This window comes from Urocitellus parryii, chromosome 6 (assembly GCF_045843805.1).
Source record: "Urocitellus parryii isolate mUroPar1 chromosome 6, mUroPar1.hap1, whole genome shotgun sequence".
Lineage (NCBI taxonomy): Eukaryota > Metazoa > Chordata > Mammalia > Rodentia > Sciuridae > Urocitellus > Urocitellus parryii.
Window position 1 is genome coordinate 29378585 of NC_135536.1, and position 19007 is coordinate 29397591.

Here is a 19007-nt window from a genome sequence, read left to right on the forward strand (position 1 = left end):
TCTCTTGCTGAAGGAGACGTACATGTTCGTTGCCCACAAACAAAGCAATGGAATAGGACTTGCTGGGGAAGGCTGTTGGTGACCATCAGAGGTGTGGACCTGGACCACCTGCCCAGAAATGACCTAGCTGCTTATCAAAATGCAGATTCCCGGGCCTGGTGCCAGAATCACAGAGGCAGTCCCACAGCCTGCATTTTCTGAGGGTTTCTTAGGGGGCAGTCTTATGTCTCTTGGTGTTGGAGGCTGACTGGTCCCCTTCATTCAAACTCCAAGGCTCTTGGCCTGTGGATGCTCAGCCTCTACTTTTTGTCTGAAGTTCTTGATGCTCCAAGATTCTCCAGGCAGATGGCCACTGGCTGGTATCCGGTGGTTCAGTTGGCCTCTTAGACTCTTTCCTCCCGAGTTCTTTCAGCAGTGATAAAACTCAGCCGTCCAGGATAAAACTCAGCAATCTAGCACGTGATGTCAGTGCACTTCCTCATCGTCTCATTAGCCCATTTTACAGGTGGGATGATAACTGGAGACAGACATGTGAAGGGAATCCTTGGGTTTGGGCTCCTGAAGTCATTTCAAGAGTTTGCCTCTCCTCTTCCTGGCTCCTCCCAGGACGAGGAATTGTTCTGTTAGCATAGACTCCTGGTGAGAGACCCACTTTTCTGTTTTGTTTGTTCAAGGAACATGATAGAAAAGATGGTGATGATGGGGTAGATGGGGTGATGTTCATGGAAAAAGTTCTGTCTCTGAGACTTAGCCATTCAAGGAGGCGCAGAGCAAGACCTGCACTTTCACTGGGCAGACTGGAAGTGACTGGTGAAGCTTTATGCAGCCCTCCCCTAGTTTTTTATTTTATTTTTTAACTGTAATAATACTTCCTGTTAATTGGTGCTCACAGCATGTATTGTACTCTGCCTAACCTACAAGGACAGACGATCTCACTTTATGTGAAGAAACGGAGGATTCAGAGAGGTGAAGGGACTTGTCTAAGGTCACACAGATGGTTAATGCCAACACTGGGATACGAGCAACTCTTTCTTCAGCTCCAGAACTGACATACCCCAGAACATCTCCTGAACAAACTGCTGGTTCAATGTGCTCTGAGAGTTGAAGGGGGAAAAAAAAAAAGTGTTTTAAAAGTTAATTAATGAGCACATGTACCTAATTTATGAAGTGAAGTCCTGTCCACTATTGACAGATGACTTCTCGGTGTCAGGTTGACAAGCCGGAGTCAGGTAGTAATTATAATTGAAGTGGAGTGCAAAAGATTATACGATTTTTGAACCTTTTAAATTTAAATCTGTTAAAATCACTCCCTCCACTCCCCAAACTAGGGCACTGGGGTGGATCAGTGACCACAGACAGACAGAAGTGATGGAGGGTGTCCTAGGAGCCTGACTCACCTGTGAGTCCTGTCCAGGGTTCACACATCGGCGGGGGGGGGGGGTTGTCTGAGCCCCACCTGTTTCAGTGACATCCTTGTCTCCACCACCCTCGCCCCTTACACGTGTATTTCAGTTGTGTGGCCTGTGATCCTAGATGGGACCAGGCATCATGCTCGTCTAGAAACCCAGCATCGAGGGCTTAACTCTGTCCAGTGGGGGGAGTGTCAGAGCAGGGTCTGGTGTCCCTTCCTGCCCTGGAATCTGGCCTCCTGGTGGTGTACTGGAGGAGAAGGGTGTCCAGCTAATGCAGGGTCTAGCCCTAGTTCTGCACTCACGGGCGGTGGCACCTGCTTGTGCATTTGCTCTTGCGGAGATGGCCCATATCTTGAGCTCTGGGCCTCCCTGTTCGGCACCTCTCCTCTGCCCTTTGGGCTCCTTCCCTCCCAGGCAGCAGCTTAACAATGAGCCTTTTAACTCAGGAGACATGATGTCTCAAGGACAGGAAGCAGAAGCAGATCTTGAGACATCACAGAAACTGTGTCAGGGGCCCAGAGGAGCCTGGGGACGAGTGGATCAGTCACGGGGCAGACACAGCCCCCACCCACTGCAGTCCCAGGAAATCTGCTTGACCTCAACCTCCTTCAAACCGCCCTGGTTGCACCTATACCTGAGTGCAGCAAAGGCAATCAGAGGACTATTGTGGCCTGAGGGGAAAAAACAATTTTTTTTTTGGAGGGCATTAAGGCCCACGTTCTCTAAGGCTCTTGTGCTTTGAGCTTCGAACTGCAGACGAAAAGCCAGTACTGTGGCCTTCAGGCTCGCTGCCCTTGTTGCTGCAGGGAGGCCAGGCTCATCACTCAGTCCCCCTCTGCTATTATCCTGCAGGTCCTTGGATGTGCTGGGGTGGGGGGTGTGGGGAAGGCTCAGTGCCCCAGAAACTTGATTTGTGGAGCAGGGCCTGTGGCATGGGATTGATCCCCGGAGGATGAGTGCCTTGGTTCTGGCCAAGCAGAACCGTTTAAGTGTTTAAAGGCCCACTGCCCCACCCCTCTATAGCTCCGTCTTGCCTCTTCCTCTCCAGACCTACCACCAAACACAGCCTGGACTGTGACCCACGCTCTCTGGAATCATTTTCTCACCCAGTTGAATCCTTGCTCTCACTAAATATTACTTATTGGGAACTTTGTGACCCATAATTCCTATTGAGGTATGGACGACCTGCTGGGCGTGGTGGCACAAGCCTGTAATCCCAGTGGCTTGGGAGGCTGAGGCAGGAGGATCATGACTTCAAAGCCAGCCTCAACAAAAGTGAGGTGCTAAGCAACTCAGTGAGACCCTGTCTCTAAATAAAATACAAAATAGGGCTGGGGATGTGGCTCAGTGGTCCCGTGCCCCTGAATTCAATTCCTGTTATCCACCCCCCTGCTCCCCAAAAAGACACAGATGACCCATAATGGGGTAGGTGTTAACTTTGGCAGAGGTTCTTTTTATTTTTTAAAATGACTTTTTTTCCCCTATGGAAATAATATTTGTTCCTGTAGAAAAAGTGCTATTTATTTATTTGTATTTTTAAAGTTGTGGATGGACACAATGTCATATATATATATATACACACACACACACACACACACACACACACACACACACACACTCATGTGGTGCTGAGGATCGAACCCAGTGCCTCACAAGTGCAAGGCAAGTGTTCTAACACTGAGCTATAGCCCCAGCCCGAAAAAGTGCTTTTTAAATGTGTGTAAAAAGTCTAAAAAAGATAATGTTGTATAGAAATACAAAGAAGGAAAAATAAAAATTACCCATATTCTTACTCCTCAAAGATAACTTACCTTGTGCTTGTTGTTTCTAGGATTCATCCCTTCCCAAAAATACATGAGGAATATCTTTCCATGTCAATAGATACATTCTTTTTTTTTTTTTTTTTTTGAGATGGGGTCTTGCTAGATTTAGGTTGCCCAGGCTGACCTTGAACTCATGATCCACTTGCTTCACCCTCCTGAGTCACTGGGATTACAGGTGTGCACCACCTCGCCCAGCAATAAATACGTTTTTACAACATCCTTTTTAGGGCTATATAGCATTTCATCACGGGGCCATGCCACAGTTTATGGCTGTGACCCAGATTTGCAATCAGTCTATTACTTGGTACATGTTTAGCCAGTTTAAAATTTGTTACTATTAAAAACTCTGTTCACTATTAACAACAATATTGTAGGTGTATCTTTGCACAAGGTCCTGCTATTTTCAAGAAACAGAATTGAGAGGTCCGTGGGCCTGGCACAAGTCTGGTGAGGGGTGTAGGTCCTGGCAGGTGAGAGGGAGCTGAGGAAGAAGAACGTGCTCTGATCTGGCTAAGGTCAGATTGTGGCTCTGCTGCTTGTTATCTGGGACTTGAGGTCATTTTGCACCTTGAGTCTCTGTTTCCTGGGGCGTGCAGTTGGGACGGCGCTCGGGAGGGAAGGCTAACTGTGATCATGTATATAAAACGTCTGCAGTCTACCTGCCTGAGGAACGCTTCTCCCACCTTGATGCTTCCTGGTTTCCTCTTTCCCCAGTGTACTTGGAAAGACCAGGCTGCTGTCACCCAGGAGGTGACACTCTACTGGGTGGTATTTAATTGAGTAGGCAGTGAGCTCTGTAAGGAACAGGCAGGAGTGGACTTGGGAGGCTGGCCTGTCAGATGATGCTTCTCCAGAGACCAGGGGCGACCCTCAGTGAGCACAGATTGAACTGATTGCAGTCTTCACGAATGGAGGGGTGTGCATGGGGTGGGGGAAGAGTAGTAATGGCTGAAGTTTGTCAGGTGATGTGACGGGAGTGCAGTGGTTGATGGACTTCATCTGTATGAGCACTTTTTAAAAAATGTTCTTTCTAGATAGACATGACCATAGAGTGTATTGTGATATATTATACATACATGGAGTATAATTTATTCTAATGAGGATCCCATGCTTGTGGTTGTACATAATGTGGAGTTTTACTAGTTGTGTATCCATAAGGAACATAGGAAACTTACCTGATTCATTCTACTGTCCTTTCTATTCCCATCTCCACTCCTTTCCCTTCATTCCCCTTTGTCCAATCCAATGGGCTTCTATTCTTCCCCCACCCTCATTATTATGTGTTAGCATCCACATATCAGAGAGAACATTTAGCCTATGGTTTTTGGGGATTGGCTTATTTCACTTAGAATGATAGTCTCCAGTTCCATCCATTTACTGGCAAATGCCCTAGTTTCATTCTTCTTTATGGCTGAGTAATACTCCACTGTGCATATATACCACATTTTCTTTATCCATTCATCTATTGAAGGGCACCTAGGTTGGTTCCATAGCTTAGCTATTGTGAGTTGAGCCCTACTCCACTTTTTTTTTTCTGTGTTTATTTATTTATTTTTATGTGGTACTGAGGATTGAACCCAGTGCTTCAAATGTGCGAGGAAAGCGCTCTGCCACTGAGCCACAACCCCAGCCCCTTCATTTTGAAATTATGAAAATCATGAAGCTGGTTATCAAATATAGTTTAAAATAATTTACCATAAGAATGTTTTGGACCCAAAAAATAATGTACCTGAACTTTAAACAAAATTCACATTTTATTTAGATTGAAATAAACTATACAAAATTGATTTTCTTCACCAAAAATAACAGCAATATTTTCTGTATTATTTCTAGATAAACCGCGAAACATTTATTTTGTAGGTTTTCCAGGTTTTGCTTATAAATCAAGACGAGGCAGTAGATATAGTCATGGAAAAAGAAAACAGACAAGTTGCCCATATCCACAGCCTGTCTTGACCGTGAAGCAGAAGTGTTCACCATTTACCTGCTAAAATGAAGGTGTAGGCTTATGAAGACGTAGGCTCAACAAAGGAATGTAAACAGCAACAACCAGATGTCTACTCCACTTCTTTAAAAAGTGCTAATACTGAAAATATTGATGTGGCTGCGTCACTACAGTATGCTGATTTTAAGTCCTTTGGTTATAAACCGGGGAGTGGGATAACTGGGTCAAATGGTGGCCCTCATGGAAGTGCCATGAGACAAATGCTGTGGTCATCTCCACCTTACAAATAAGGAGAATGGAGAGGGAAGGGGTTAGTTAGCTTTCCCCAGACCACACAGTGAATGAATAGGTAGTAAAGCCAGGATTTGGTTCTATTTGTCGGTCTCTCTCCCAACCCTTGACAAACACCACCACTCATCCCTTTCTGGACTCCGCGGGTACCTGTGTGTCTCCCTCCAGGCTCCCTCTCACCCTTTGGAGACAGGGTCTCACTGAGTTGCCTAGCGCCTCTCTGTTGATAACAGTTTGACCACTTGCCTGTCTTCTCAAACTGGACAGTGAGCCTTCTGAGGGCAGGACCTTGTCACAGGCCACTGGCACCCCGGCCCCAGCACAGCAGCAATCCCAGATTGTCAATGAATGTCTGGAGAGGGGGATGCGGAGTCCGTGCCGGGGCTTAAGACAGAGACCCCCTTGGCCAGAGTCGCGTGTTTGTGACACAAGGTTTGTGGGGACGCCAGTTGAGGTGTTCCGAGGGGGACGGTGGTCAGTGCTGTGGCGGTCCCACAGACTTGTCTAGAAAGGTCAATCTGTACGACTAGGTGTCAGGGAAGAGTGTGAAGCCTGATGAAGGAGAGGAGCTTTCTGCAGCCAGCCAGGAGAAGACGGGAGGCCTGGAGCTTGGTGACGGCAGGAATAAAACAGACAAGGCCAATAACAAAGTCTTGTGAACCTGGCGGGTGACAGAGAGGAGGGTCGGGTGCAGGAGACAGGAGACGGGGTGGCCACGGTGACTCTTGGCATCTGGGCTCCTGTAGTTGAGAGGGGCAGAGAGGCTTACCTGGCACATTCTGAAGGGGGAGGTGGTTTTAGGGAAGCAGTGAGGTTTTGACATGTGGAAATGACAGGACACCCAGGCAGGAAAGTCTGACAGATGCTAACGGGCATTTGCTTCCTTAAAGGAACCAAAGATCTCGCCCTGTCATAGGTGGAAGGGGACTGCCTCAGGTAAGGGCCCATGAATCCCCCAGATGACCTGGGACTCACTGATCAAGTCTGCTCTGCCTCCAAGGTCATCCAGGTCATCCGCAGCAGCATTTGTGTCAGATATTCACCTAGGCCCCGGAGGTGTATCAAGATCTTGAGGGAGGGGACGCCAGGAAGGTCCCCAAGCCTGTGGGGGCTACCATACCTTATGGTGACTGAGTCTGAGTTTTTATTTTCCTTTGTTTAGCTTCCTCAGAATGTTGGCAATGACATTTGTTATTCAAACATTTTTCTTGTATGATAGAAAAGAATTATATTTTACTCTTTCCACTAATTAAAGACATGCAAATGTAGGGCACAGTAGAGGACAAAGTCAAAGATGCTGCCTTTGGAGGGATGGTGGTCAGAAGTACTTGGTTCTGGGGCTGGGGATATAGCTCAGTTGGTAGAGGGCTTGCCTTGCATGCACAAGGCCCTGGGTTCAATCCCCAGTACCACCAAAAAAAAAAAAAAAAAAAAAAAAAATCAGGAGCTCCAGGTTTGAATCTTTGTGCCATTTCCTAGTCATGACCTTGGGCACAACCTCTTTGAGCCTTTGTTTCTTTGCTAAGTGAGGACAATAATGTGAACTTTTGGGCGTTTCTAAGTCTTTCTCTTTCTCTTTCTAAGAGGACAGCATGTTAGAACAATTAGTTCACTGCTTTATTCGTAAATGTTCTCAAGAAGTTGCTGAGGCTGACCTTGAACTTGTGATCCTCCTGCCTCAGCCTCCTGAGTCACTGGCAGTATAAGAGTGCACCACCATGCCCCATAAATGTTCTCAATAAATATTTTCTTTATACCAAATCAAAAAAGGGCACTTATTGAACACTTTGGCTGAATCTCAATTGTGTCCTGGGCCCTCGCTGTTGGGGTTGTTGGGGTCCAGGGAAGGAGTCCTATAAAGGGAAATGAATTAGCAAAAATCGCCCGTGTTTTCTGAACTCGTGCCTTGTGCCAGGCACTCTGCAGGGATGAATTCATTCAGGTCTCACCACACCTGTATGACGTGCCCATGATTATTACCTACACTTTACAGACAATAAAAACTAAGGCTTGGTGAGATTAAGTCATTTGCCCAAGATGACATAATTAGCTGGCGCAGGAAGCTGACCCCAGAGTTTACCAACATTCTGTTACCCTGCTTCTTAGCAGGGTGGGAAACATCCCGCCAATGTATTTAATGCCTGGATTTGGGGGGTTTCTGCATTTTTCTGCTGGAGAAACAGAAGCAGGTTCTATGAGATTTTGAAAGGAAGGGCTTTTTGCACATCTCCATTATTCTTACAGGGAATTATTAAGGGGGAGTCTCATTCACAAAGAGCAAATTTGTAAATTGAGCAGAACACTGGTCACTGGAGTCTGGCAGATCCTGAATCTGGGCTCACTACTGACAAAAAGAGTCAATTCGAGGCCTAAGGAATGTGGCTGTTAAAAATCAGGATACGACACACCCCACACCTCCCCCAGTCCCTGCGTTTCTATCCAAAAGAACCTAGAAAGGTATGGGAACAGAAAGGGTTAATACCAGACCCAAGTCTCCCAAAGGTCACCCCTAGGCTGATGATGTCCAGGCTCTGAAGGCAGGGGAGGGGAAGTCCACCTGGCGTGGGGACCCTGGGCTGGCCTGAGAGGAGCATCTTGTCACCCAGGAAGGAGCAGGCCTAAACACTGAGGACCCGGGCCAATCCTGGAATCCATGACTTTTATCACTTTAACCTCGGCGGAGCCATCTTGAGAAAAGCGAGTCTGTTTAAGATGGTCCCAGGGATTCAGGACCCCACCTTGAGAACACAAGTCTGAGCTGGTGGCTTTTGAAGTCTCTCTTGGGTTTGGTCCCCATGTAAGCGTGAGCCTGAGAGTCACGCGGAGCTTTTCTCGCTTGGAGCTGCTCTCCTCTCGGGGGAGCTGGTCACAGGCATTCCTCCTCCCCCAGACAGCTCTGCAGAGAGAAGGAGGGGTGTCAGGAAGGCGTGGGGAGCCCCGAATGTCCACAGCCCCGTGAACCAGCCTGGGGGCGTGTGATTCTGTTGGGCTCTGCCGCACCCAGGCAGGGTTCCATTCAGGAGGGATGAATGGAAGAGAACTTGATGACAGAATGATTACGGAGGTGCAGGCAGGATAAAGGTAGGCCAAGGGCGAGCAGGATGCCCTCCCCGTCCGCACATGACTCCCAGAGCCGGGAGGAGGGGCGGCGCCTGCACCAACAGCGTCCACCAACCGGGAAGGGCAGAGCGGGCCAGGCGTGAACCTCACCTCTTCTGTCCCTCACCTCCATTTCCCTGTTGCTGCCTCCTTCTGGCCAAGCCCCACCAGAAGCAGAGAGCGATCGAGCTCCAGCGTGGACAGGCCCAAGGGAGGCACTGAGAGGTGTGAGTGGGGGAGGTGGCAGGCAGAGACCATCCACCCAGTAACCTCTCTTTGTCAGGAGCTTCAAAGTCAGACAGACTTGGGTTCCAAACTCCCTCATGCTCCGTCTCCTCATGTGCAAAATGGGGTCCGTGCCTCATGAGCTGTGGCGAGATTCTGTGTAGGGGTGTCTGGCTGCCTGACTGTCTGCAGGTGTGATGCCCCGGAGGCACCAGTCCATGATGGGTGCTGCTGGTCCATGTCGCAGACGATCGAGGGGGTGGAGCTTCAGAGAGAAGGGGGTGATGCTTGCTGTCCCTCAGGGTTGCATGAAAGTGCCACTGGGCAGAGCTGGGAATGAGATGTGGCAGGTGATCCCCAAGCCCAGGCTTTGTCTCTTGGACGCTCATTCCCTAATAGCTTTCAGTTGTTGCTTTCAGTCTCTGGGAAACCACTGGCTCAGATACCCACTGCGTGCTCCAAGTTGGGCTGATGAAAATGTGCCAGAGTCATTAAGTTATCAGTGGGGAAGGAGGCTGCTTCTCCCCGGCAGGAAGGATTCTGCTGTCTGCTGCTGCTTTGTTCACACAAACTGCCCGAGGCCCCCTCCTCCTCCTCCTCCTCCTCCTCCTCCTCCTCCTCCTCCTCCTCCTCTTCCTCCCCACCCCTGCCCCAGACAAGGAGTGAGCGCAGCCGGGTTAAGGGGGCCAGGGGACATGCTGTAAATATTCTGGGGCAACAGCGAAGGCATTTGTAACTCCAGCCGGGAGGTCCTGCGTGGAGAATCCGGCTCTGGATGGGGATGTGGGCAAATGCTATTTCTGCAGCTTGACAGATGGATCCGCCCCAGGGGGAAGGAGAGAGAGAGAGGGAGGCAAGCTGGACGTCCCTTACTGTCACAGCCGTTGTTCTCCAAGCACACCGTGCCAGGAACACAAAATCCAGGTGCTCACTTGCCAAGGTGAAAGGAAGGACCTTAGGCTGTGCACAGGCAGGGCTGACTGGTCCCAGGGGTGATGGCTTCAGGGGTGTGTGACGCCAAGGAGCCGGGTCCCGGGGAAGGAGGCTGGAGTGGGAAGATGGGGGCATGGCCCTCTCTGCATGCTTCAGCAGTCTTGGGGCTCAGTCTGATTCCACATGACAGATATTTCTGACATGATGAAAGGAGAGCAGATGCTTCCAATACTTTATTTTCAGAACGCCCCCCCCCCCACTTCTTTTCCTTGCTATTCTCTATCCCGGACTTCAGAGGAGAAATGACTAGATTTTTTTCCCTCCCTTTTGGGTTTATTCTCTTTGCTGAGGCCTTTGATGGCAGTGGTGATGATGACAGCTGATGGTGGCTGTGACTCACCACGAGCCCTGTTTTCAATGCATTCTCTCATGTCACTCCCGCCACCGTGAGGTAGGTGTGCTGTCCCTGTCAGGGCAGAGAGAACGCCTGGGCACAGAGAGGTTTAGCAACTCACACAAGATCACACAGGTAGTTAGCAGCAGAGCAGGGATGGGACCCAGCTGTTCCAGAAGGAACCTGCTGCTGCGTGCCTGCTACAGACCCTGCCTCTCTGTAGGTAGGGCTGACCAGAAGCAGGGCCAGAGCAGTGGATGGTACTGGAATCATGACTGAGTGGCTAACTCCTGCAGCCTGCCTTTCAAGGTCATCTCAGAAGGGAACTGCATCACCAACTGCTGGGGACCTGGGTTTACCTGGATAGTCTCAGGCTCTCAGTTGGAGCAACTTAGTTCCAGATTTCTACTCCTAGTCCCAGTAGATTTCTAGGACCAGCTACAGGATTTGTGGGGTGCAGAGAAAAAGGCAACAGAGGGGACCCCTGATCGAGGTGGTATCAGAGTGAGGCTCGTCAGGACCTGGGAGGGTGTCTGAAAGCCCAGGCCACGTGCCCGAGAAGCCAGCCCCTAGTGATTGGAGTGACAGGAAGATAGGATAAATACAGGAGGTGAAGCTGTGCTGGCTTTTTTAGCTTTTCCAAGCCAGTTAAAGCAAGATTGCCAAAGCATTTCTTTTCATCAAAACATAGCAGTTAAAAAAACAAAAACCAAAAAACAACAACATAGCAGTTTGATCCTGATGCAATTCAACCAGAATAAATCTTGGAAGTCTCGACTCTCTCTCTCTTGCCCCTGTGATGAAGTCATTCGAAAGACTAGGTCTTGGGGTTAGAAGGTTCATATGGGGGTTGGCATCCGCTCCATTAACTCCAGTCCTCCTAATCCTGTCTTTCCAACTGCCCTTCCTCCCCGCAGCCCCCGCCTGGCCTCCAACCTGAGAACCTGCTTGCAGATCCCCTGATAAAGCACAGGCTTCGCCCTGCCTCTGGGGTCCCTCCATCTTCCAGCCCCCCCCCCCCTCTCCTCCTACAGCCGGCCACGCTGGAGGGACTAGCCCTTGGCCTCATCACTGCTTCCTCATTTCTGGGGGAATTCTAGCCCTTTGCAGAATTGCCTTGACCTCCACGAGGTCTCAGGTCCTCTTCTTGCCAAGGTCACCTACTAACTGCCACAGGCCGTGGTCTCCCCCCCTCCCCATCCCTCTTGGCCCTACTGCCTCTGTGACTGCCAGCTCTGCTCATCCTTAAGGTGGGGATGGGGCTGCCATGAGTATGTCTCCTAGGCGCACTTGGACGTGTCCTGGCACGTGGTAAAGACTCAGTAGCCGTTGGCAGGAGCTGTGACTGGTGGCATCATGGTGGCCATCTTGAAATCTACTCCCTTGGCTTATGCTGCTTTCTCTCATGTGAGTCTTTCTTAACCATTTTTTTTTTTTCAAATCCCTTTTTCTTTCTTCACTGGTCTCTTAAGATACGGACGTTTTCTTCGTTCTCTCCTATGCCACACCTCTCTCTCCTCTCTCTCCACAATCTCTCTCGGCACATCTCTCTATAACTTCCAGGCCAATTCCCAAGTCCACATCTCTTTCCCAAACTCCAGGAGAATAAAGCCAACCCCAGACTGAACTCCTTCTCTTTTTTTTAATATTTATTTTTTAGTTATAGGTGGATACAATGTCTTTATTTTATTTTTATGTGGTGCTGAGGATCTAACCCAGTGCCTCACCCATGCTAGGCGACCGCTCTACCTCTGAGCCACAATCCCAGCCCCTGAACTCCTTCTCTTCGTTTTTTAAACCTTATTTTCCCCCTACATTCTTCTAGCCAGTCACCTAAGTCAGGAAGATGGCACCGTCCTTGCTTCCCTTAGCTGACCTCAGATGCCTGTCACAAGTCAGGCCCTGTGCAGGTCCCTGGAGATACATCTTGTACACACACACACACACACCAGGGACCTGCCGTGCCTGCCGCTGGTGGGAGAGACTCGCATACTGATGCTTGATTAGTCCGAGGAAGGTAAAAAATCAGAGTCCTGATTTTGATTGGAAAGACGTCCTGGGGAAGAACATTTGAACCAAGATCTGAAGGATGATTAGATGTTCGCAGGCAAATTGCGGATGGTCGACATGCCAGGCAGAGGGAAGACCTGGCATGCGGGATCTGTGGTGGGAGGAAAGCTGCTGAAGAAATAGAAAGGCCAGGAGGGCTGAGGAGGAGTTGATCATGGTCAGAAGAGGCCGGGCTGATGGGTGAACGCCTGGGAAGTCCATGGTTAGTCTTTCTCGGTTCCTTCTTATTTTCCTATAGACACCCCTTTCCACCAGATTCTCTCTAACCTCTCTCCCCATTCTTTTTCTCCATCCCTACATCCTCATTGTTTTGCCCATGGATGAAGCCAACAGCCTCTTGCTACCTTCAAATTCATGCCTTATAAATTTAAGCAGTATTCTAACTAACTAACTAACTAACTAACTAACGTAAATCTGATTAAGTTAGTCCTTGGGTAAAATCCTCTCTGACTCCTCCATTGTCTAGATAAAGTCCTACCCAGGGATTTCTCTTTTTTTAGTCCACCTCCCACCCACTCCAATGCCTCTTTGCTCTGGCTTTCTCAAATTCTCCTGTCCCCTGGGCTGCCACCTGGCTGTGTGCTGGTGCCTGGGGACCCTGACTTCCTTTGTCCGCTGGTGAAGTCTTTCTCGTATCATGCACCACCGTGCAGGAGCAGTTTCTCCATGTGGGAAGCTACCTCCCTCATCTCAAGCCATGTGCTGACCCCTTCTTCCCCACTGTATTTCCCTCTTGGCTCAGGTCCGCCCCCTGTGCCCCCCCACTGTTATTTACAGGCACATCTGCTCTGCTAGACTGTGAGAGAAGAATCTGGGGCTCATTTAAGTGTGTTCTTCTGCGGTCACAGGGCTGGGTACCTATCAGGTGCTTGATACACATTTTGTTGAATTGAAGGTCTAGTGAGGAAGGAATGACTTTACATCAGCAGGAGGCAAAAGATGAAGCTCCATCTAGAGGCCTCTTCATCAGGGCATCTGGCTTCCAGGACCTGCCTGGGCCATCTGGGTCGGATTCTTCCATTGACCCATCACAAGTCTCAGAGCTGCGCCTCCACCTGCCACGAACACCCAGCAAGAGGACAGGCGGACACAGTGGAGACAGACCTAGGTAGATTCACCCTTCCAGCATAGTAGTTCTCAAACTTCAGCAGACATCAGAGTCATCTGGGTCACCTGGTTTGTTAGACTATAGTTATAAATAGTATTTGTAAAGCCCCTCACTTAGTACCCAGCATATAATAGATGCTTAATAAACAGTGAGGGTAAGTGATACAGGCTGTTTGTCACATTGTTTATATTATTTATGAGTGGATTCCACATCTGGAGTTTCTAATTCAGTAGGTTTGGGGTGGAGCCTGAGAGTTTGCTTCAGTAACAAGTTCCCAGGTGATATTGATGGTGGTAGTCTGGGGACCACACTTTGAGAATTTCCATTCTAGCCAAAGGATTTGCTCCAAAAATTATTGCTGTTTACAGTGCTGGGGAAGGAGATCGGGGGAGCTTTTTGCTTGGGTTTGGCTTTGTAGGCTTTAAGAACGATTAGTATGAGATTAATGTGGATAGATGGATCAGATTCTACAAGCCTACCTCCACCCCTGTCCCCGGGCTTTCCCGCAAGGTGTTTCTGCGTCCATTCATCAGCCACTCAACAAATATATTTTGTAGTAGGTGCATGGCAACAGATGAGGTGGAGTTGTTGATGTCAAGATGAAATCGATACAGAACGGTCCTTAAGGGAGGCCTCTGGTGCAGACATAACCATAACTCAAGGAGTCCAAAGGAGAGATGTCTGCTCGGATGGGCAGTGAGTTCCCCATCTCTAGAGCTGTCCCAGAACAGGCTTCTAGATGGTTAGTGGGAACAAAACAGTTGGATACATGGTTACCAAGTGACCGTTAAGATCTTGAAATCCTGTGATTAGGGAAAACAGTGATGATTTGACATAATAAATGGGACAAATGAAATGCTGTGGGGCTTATAATGGGTTGATCTGCAGAGGCAGCTGAGGCTGCCTGGTGTAAATACTGATAATATGACTACTTTTAATAGATACTGAGTCCTCATCAACATTGTGCTTGGGGTGTAAATGGATTTCTATCCAATGACCTGATAATTCACTGCTTATTGACCTCATATCATTTAAAAGGTTAAATGGAGAAAGCCACAAGCAGGCCCAGAGTGTACCTCAGGGGCCTCTTTGGGCCCAGCTTCCTGAATCACATGGAATTGAGATGCATGGTGCCATTTTACTTTGTTTTGCAATATTTATGAGAGAGAGAGAGAGAGAGAGAGAGAGCGAGAACGAGAGAGCGAGAGAGCGCAAAACTTAAATTTACAGTTGCTAGGGCACCAATTTGAATTTCAGACTCTCATCTTAACCTTATCAGGAGAATTCAACCAATGGCCAGCCTCCATAGAATGAACCAAAAATCCTCTTTCAGAGAGTCTTGCGCCTAAGATGTGACAAACACAGCCGATGCCCCTTGCCCGTCTCTTGCCATTTATTAAGCATCTATTACATGCTGGGTACTGAGTGAGATGCTTTGCAAGTACTGCTTATAATCCCTTTAACCATCCTTCAAAGGAAGTATCATTATCCTCATTTTCTAGGAAAAGGCATAGAGAGATTTTTGTGTCTTGTCCAATTTCACAGCAAAACTCTTAGATTTATTTTGGAAGTTGACATAACCATAAAATTGAAAGCTGCTAAAACAGCCCCCAAATTATAGATCTATGTCAAGTCTGAGTACAGATGCATTATTAGCAAATTGAATGCAGCCGTATATCAATGAATAACCAACTCTGACCAGAACGCAGTGTATTCTAGGAATGCAAGAATGATTCAATAATAGGAAATATTAGGAAATCAATATAATTCACCGTGTCAATGAACTAAAGGAGAGCCATACACTAGTAGATGCTGAAAGGACTTTTGATAAAATTCTTCCACATTAAAACTCTAAAACAGGAACCAGAGAAACCATGTAAATTTGATAAAGACTGAAAATTAGCTACATGTCATTCTAAACAGTGAAACATTAAATCCAATCTCATTAACCTAGGAAATACTTGATTTTGCTATTTAAAAAATGTTGTCCTGGTGATTATTCAAAATGAAATCAAGCCAACATAAAATGGTTTATATAAATATGGGAAAGAAGAAATGATGTTATTCCTTTTTGCCCACGATTGTTGACCAAAACAAAACATCAAGACAATCTAAGGAAAGGAACCCTAAGAGATGTCATGAGGGTATTGGGTCCGATGGCTGGCTAACAGCCCTTCTCTGTACAGTCAGGGTCACACAGCTGCCGAACGTGGGCCACTGAAACTGGATTTGAACCCGTTGTGCTCTCCGTCCCTTGGGAAGCCTTTATGCTCACTGGTATAAACCATCCATGTCAGAACCAGTAGGAGAGAGAGGCCCTAAGAGCTTGTAACCCTCAGGCTGAGCAGGGCAGTCCCATCCCCCAGAGGCTGGGACATTGGGCTGAATGTTGGGGAGTCCGAAGGTGGTGGTTTGGTCTGGGGCCATTCAGCCAGACTTCTGCTTCCCAGGCACTGAGAGCCAGCCCCGGTGACACCGCCTCTATTCTGCTTGTCCCTGAGAAGCCATCTTCCTGTCGCCTGCTGTCCCATTAGAGAGAGAGTGCTTCCCAGAACACCTTTCATGGGTGTTCATCAGTGGATGCCTGGGGCATTGAGGTACAGGATTTGGTCACCACATGCTTCAGCTTCCTGGTTTTCATGGTGGAAGTGAAGCATATTTTTCTGCCCCCAAATCACAGGGTGATAGATGATGTATCAAAGTGCATTCTATTATCATGTGTCATGGATTAATAAAAAAATAAAAAAATTCACAGGGAGGTGATACGTCCAATCTATTGTCCCCAGCGTGTAATAGATTCACATGGAATCCACTGCTGGCAGTGGGAGGAGCACAGTGAGGAATCCAGGAGGCCTGGGTTCTGGTGGCTTTGTCCCAGCCAGCTGTGTGTTCCTAGGCAAGTCACTTGGTGTTCCTGGGCCTCACTTGCCTGATGAGTATCCTGGGATGTTGGACTGGAGAGGCACCAGTTCCCTCTGAATTCAAAGTTTCGGTAACAGTCGCACTTACTGTGTGTCCCCCAGTGTGCTCAGTGCTTTGCATAGGGGTTTACCCGTCACAGCAGCCCGTGAGGTAAGTACTGCTATTATCCCCATGTTGTCTCTCTCTGAAGCAGCCGAGGCACAGAGTGGTTAAGTGACTTGCCCGGGCTCTCACCGCTGGGGAGTGGTGGGGCGCTCACACAGCTCTCCATCTCTCTGTTGTCCTTGGATGGTTTTTCTTCATGTGACTGCCTTGTTGGAGTGGTACGGGTTCTGTCAGGAGCTGGGGAGTGACGCTGGGAACGGAGATCACTTTCTAAAGGGAAGGCTGGCTCTGGGGTGGATGGCCGGCGGCTTTGCCACCTGGGGGAATGAGAGCAGTGGCCGCCGGAGGTGCTGATGTCACTGATGTCCCCTTTCCCCCTCTTCCTCTCTTCCTCTCTAGTCTGCGGCAAGCGCTACAAGAACCGACCGGGACTGAGCTACCACTACGCTCACACCCACCTGGCCAGTGAGGAGGGGGACGAAGCCCAAGATCAGGAGACCCGGTCCCCACCTAACCACAGAAATGAGAACCACAGACGTGAGTCCCCACTCGTGAGGTTGGGGCAGGGAGGCGTGGGGAGGGCAGGGATGGGGGACGCTCCTTTCCTCCACCGCTGGCTGGCATCTTCTGGTGGCAACAGTTGGTGGGTCTCAGTGGTCGTTGGGGGTGGGCTCCTTCAGCTCAGCCAGCCAGCCACTGTCCCTGTGGCTCAGCTTCCAGCCTTGAGTGACCTGGGCAGGGCCAGCACAGCCAGCTCTGGAAGGAAGGCCATTCAGCAGAAGGGGAGGGCCTTTACGGGGCCACTGCAGATGCCACTCTCCGCGTGCTTAGCTGCAGATGACCACTCGCAGCTGTTGAGACTGGGCTGGGCATAGCCCTTGGGGTGTTAGATATCCCCACTGTCTGCTTGACCCCTAAGAGTCTTTATATTTTCTTTTTTAAAAATATTTATTTTTTAGTTGTAGATGGACTGCATGACTTTATTTCACTTATGTGGTGCTGAGGATCGAACCCAGTACCTCAAGTCTGCGAGGCAAGTGGCCAACCACTTGAGCCACATCCCCAGCCCAGTCTTTGTATTTTCTTTTTAACTGACATGATATTTGTTAATCTATTGCTGTGGCTTTGTCATAAGGAGTCAAGATTAGAGTGGGTACAGGACTCTTCTGCCTTAGCGATATGGTTGGAACTCCGTGTTACTTTGGAGCATTCAAATGGCCAATGGGATGTGGGTGGACTTACCGTTTGGGATCATCAGCCCCGAAGGCCCAACATGATCCTGAAGATTTTGTGTTTCCATTTTCTTCCTCAATTTCTGTTTACGAATTAGGGAATCAAAAGGGAACTTAGCATCTCCCACCTGACTTCCCTCTGTAACATCCATTATGGCCTCTGGGTCTGCAGCACCTTGAAATGGGACGGGGTCCTGGAATCTCTAGAGCTTGCTTCAAGATATGGGTGGGGGAAGCCGAGATCACTTGGTGGGGAGAATTTGTGGACGTGCAATGTGTTTTTTAATTTTGTTCATAAGATTTGGTGGCAGGTGCTGTTCGAGTGAATAGTTGAATGCAATTAAAGGCATCAGAACTTGAAGAATATTCAGAGTCTAGGATTAAAGATGATGCTAATGTGTTTTAGTCAGTCAATGTAAGTAGTGGACTGATGTCAGCTGGGCACCTTTACTGAGTATTTGAAATAATTAACACACCCGTGGGTAAGACCAGACTTTGGATTTATGTGTGGCTTCCTCTCACTCCACTCCACTTCCTAGTTCACTGGGCCCACCCTAACAAAATACCACAGATGGGGGTGTTTCAACAACAGAAGCTTATTCTCTCACAGTTCTGGAGGTTAGAGGTGCAAGATCAAGGTTTTGGCAGGACTGGTCACCTCTGACGCCTCTCTGGCTACCCTCTCTCTGCACACCTGCTCTGGAGTCACCAGTCAGATTGGATTAGGGCTCACGGCCTCCTTTGACCTCCTTTGACCTCACCTTTTTACCTCCTCAACCCCATCTCCATATATATTTACATTCTGAGGTGTCCTAGAGGTGAAGCTTCCGCATAAGAATTGGAGTGGGGGACGTAATTCAGCCTATAACACCTTCTTTAATTCTTACTTTCAGGGTTCAGCCCTTGTTTTCTCACCCCCATTGTCATCTGTGCAGATCCTGAAGAGCAGGACAGGAGGTCTCTGATGGCTTTGTGCCCTCTCCCTGCCCGCTCCGGAGCGGCTCCAACCCCAGGGCCTTTGTCTTCCCTCTGGGAGAGGTCTCCTTGGCCCTGTCACTCTTGTCTTTAGGAAAGGGAAATTCCTTGACCTGTACCCAGGCAGCCGATGCTTGGCCTCCCTTCTCTGGTCTAAGTGATCAAGAGGTCACAGGAGCTGTCACCTCCTACCCGCAAGAGGCTGAGAATAATCTGCTTTGATTTGGGGTGCTATCTGGAAAGTGGTTGTTAGTGATTGCCGCTCTCTCTCTCGAGTGTTTATTAGCGTGGTGTTATTTCTCGCTCTCCCAGGGCTGGCTTATCCCCTCCGCTCTCCTCTGTGCTGGCCATTTTGGTGTGAAGGTGCAGTCCTCATGTTATGGGGTTTGGCCTGCTTCTGTTTTGTTTATGTCTGGATTTCCCTGGTTCTCTGGAAGCCTCACTACAGTAGTGGTGGGCACGCCTGTGCGTGT

The 19007-nt window shown here is 48.8% G+C and overlaps 1 protein-coding gene and 1 non-coding gene across 4 annotated transcripts in view; both read left to right on the top strand.

The window, feature by feature from the left end:
• Dpf3 (double PHD fingers 3) overlaps positions 1–19007 on the top strand; it is a 249742-nt gene that overhangs the window by 160982 nt on the left and 69753 nt on the right. For all 3 annotated transcript variants that reach the window (XR_003301941.2, XR_003301942.2, XM_026401641.2), the window contains exon 7: positions 16727–16864. Coding sequence is in view for 1 of the 3 variants with exons in the window: in XM_026401641.2 (XP_026257426.1) it covers positions 16727–16864 (138 nt within the window). In the remaining 2 variants the exon portion in view is untranslated. The remainder of the gene's footprint in view (positions 1–16726; positions 16865–19007) is intronic.
• Positions 6814–6886, top strand: Trnaa-ugc (transfer RNA alanine (anticodon UGC)). Its single transcript has one exon. It is a non-coding gene; the product is annotated as a tRNA-Ala (tRNA).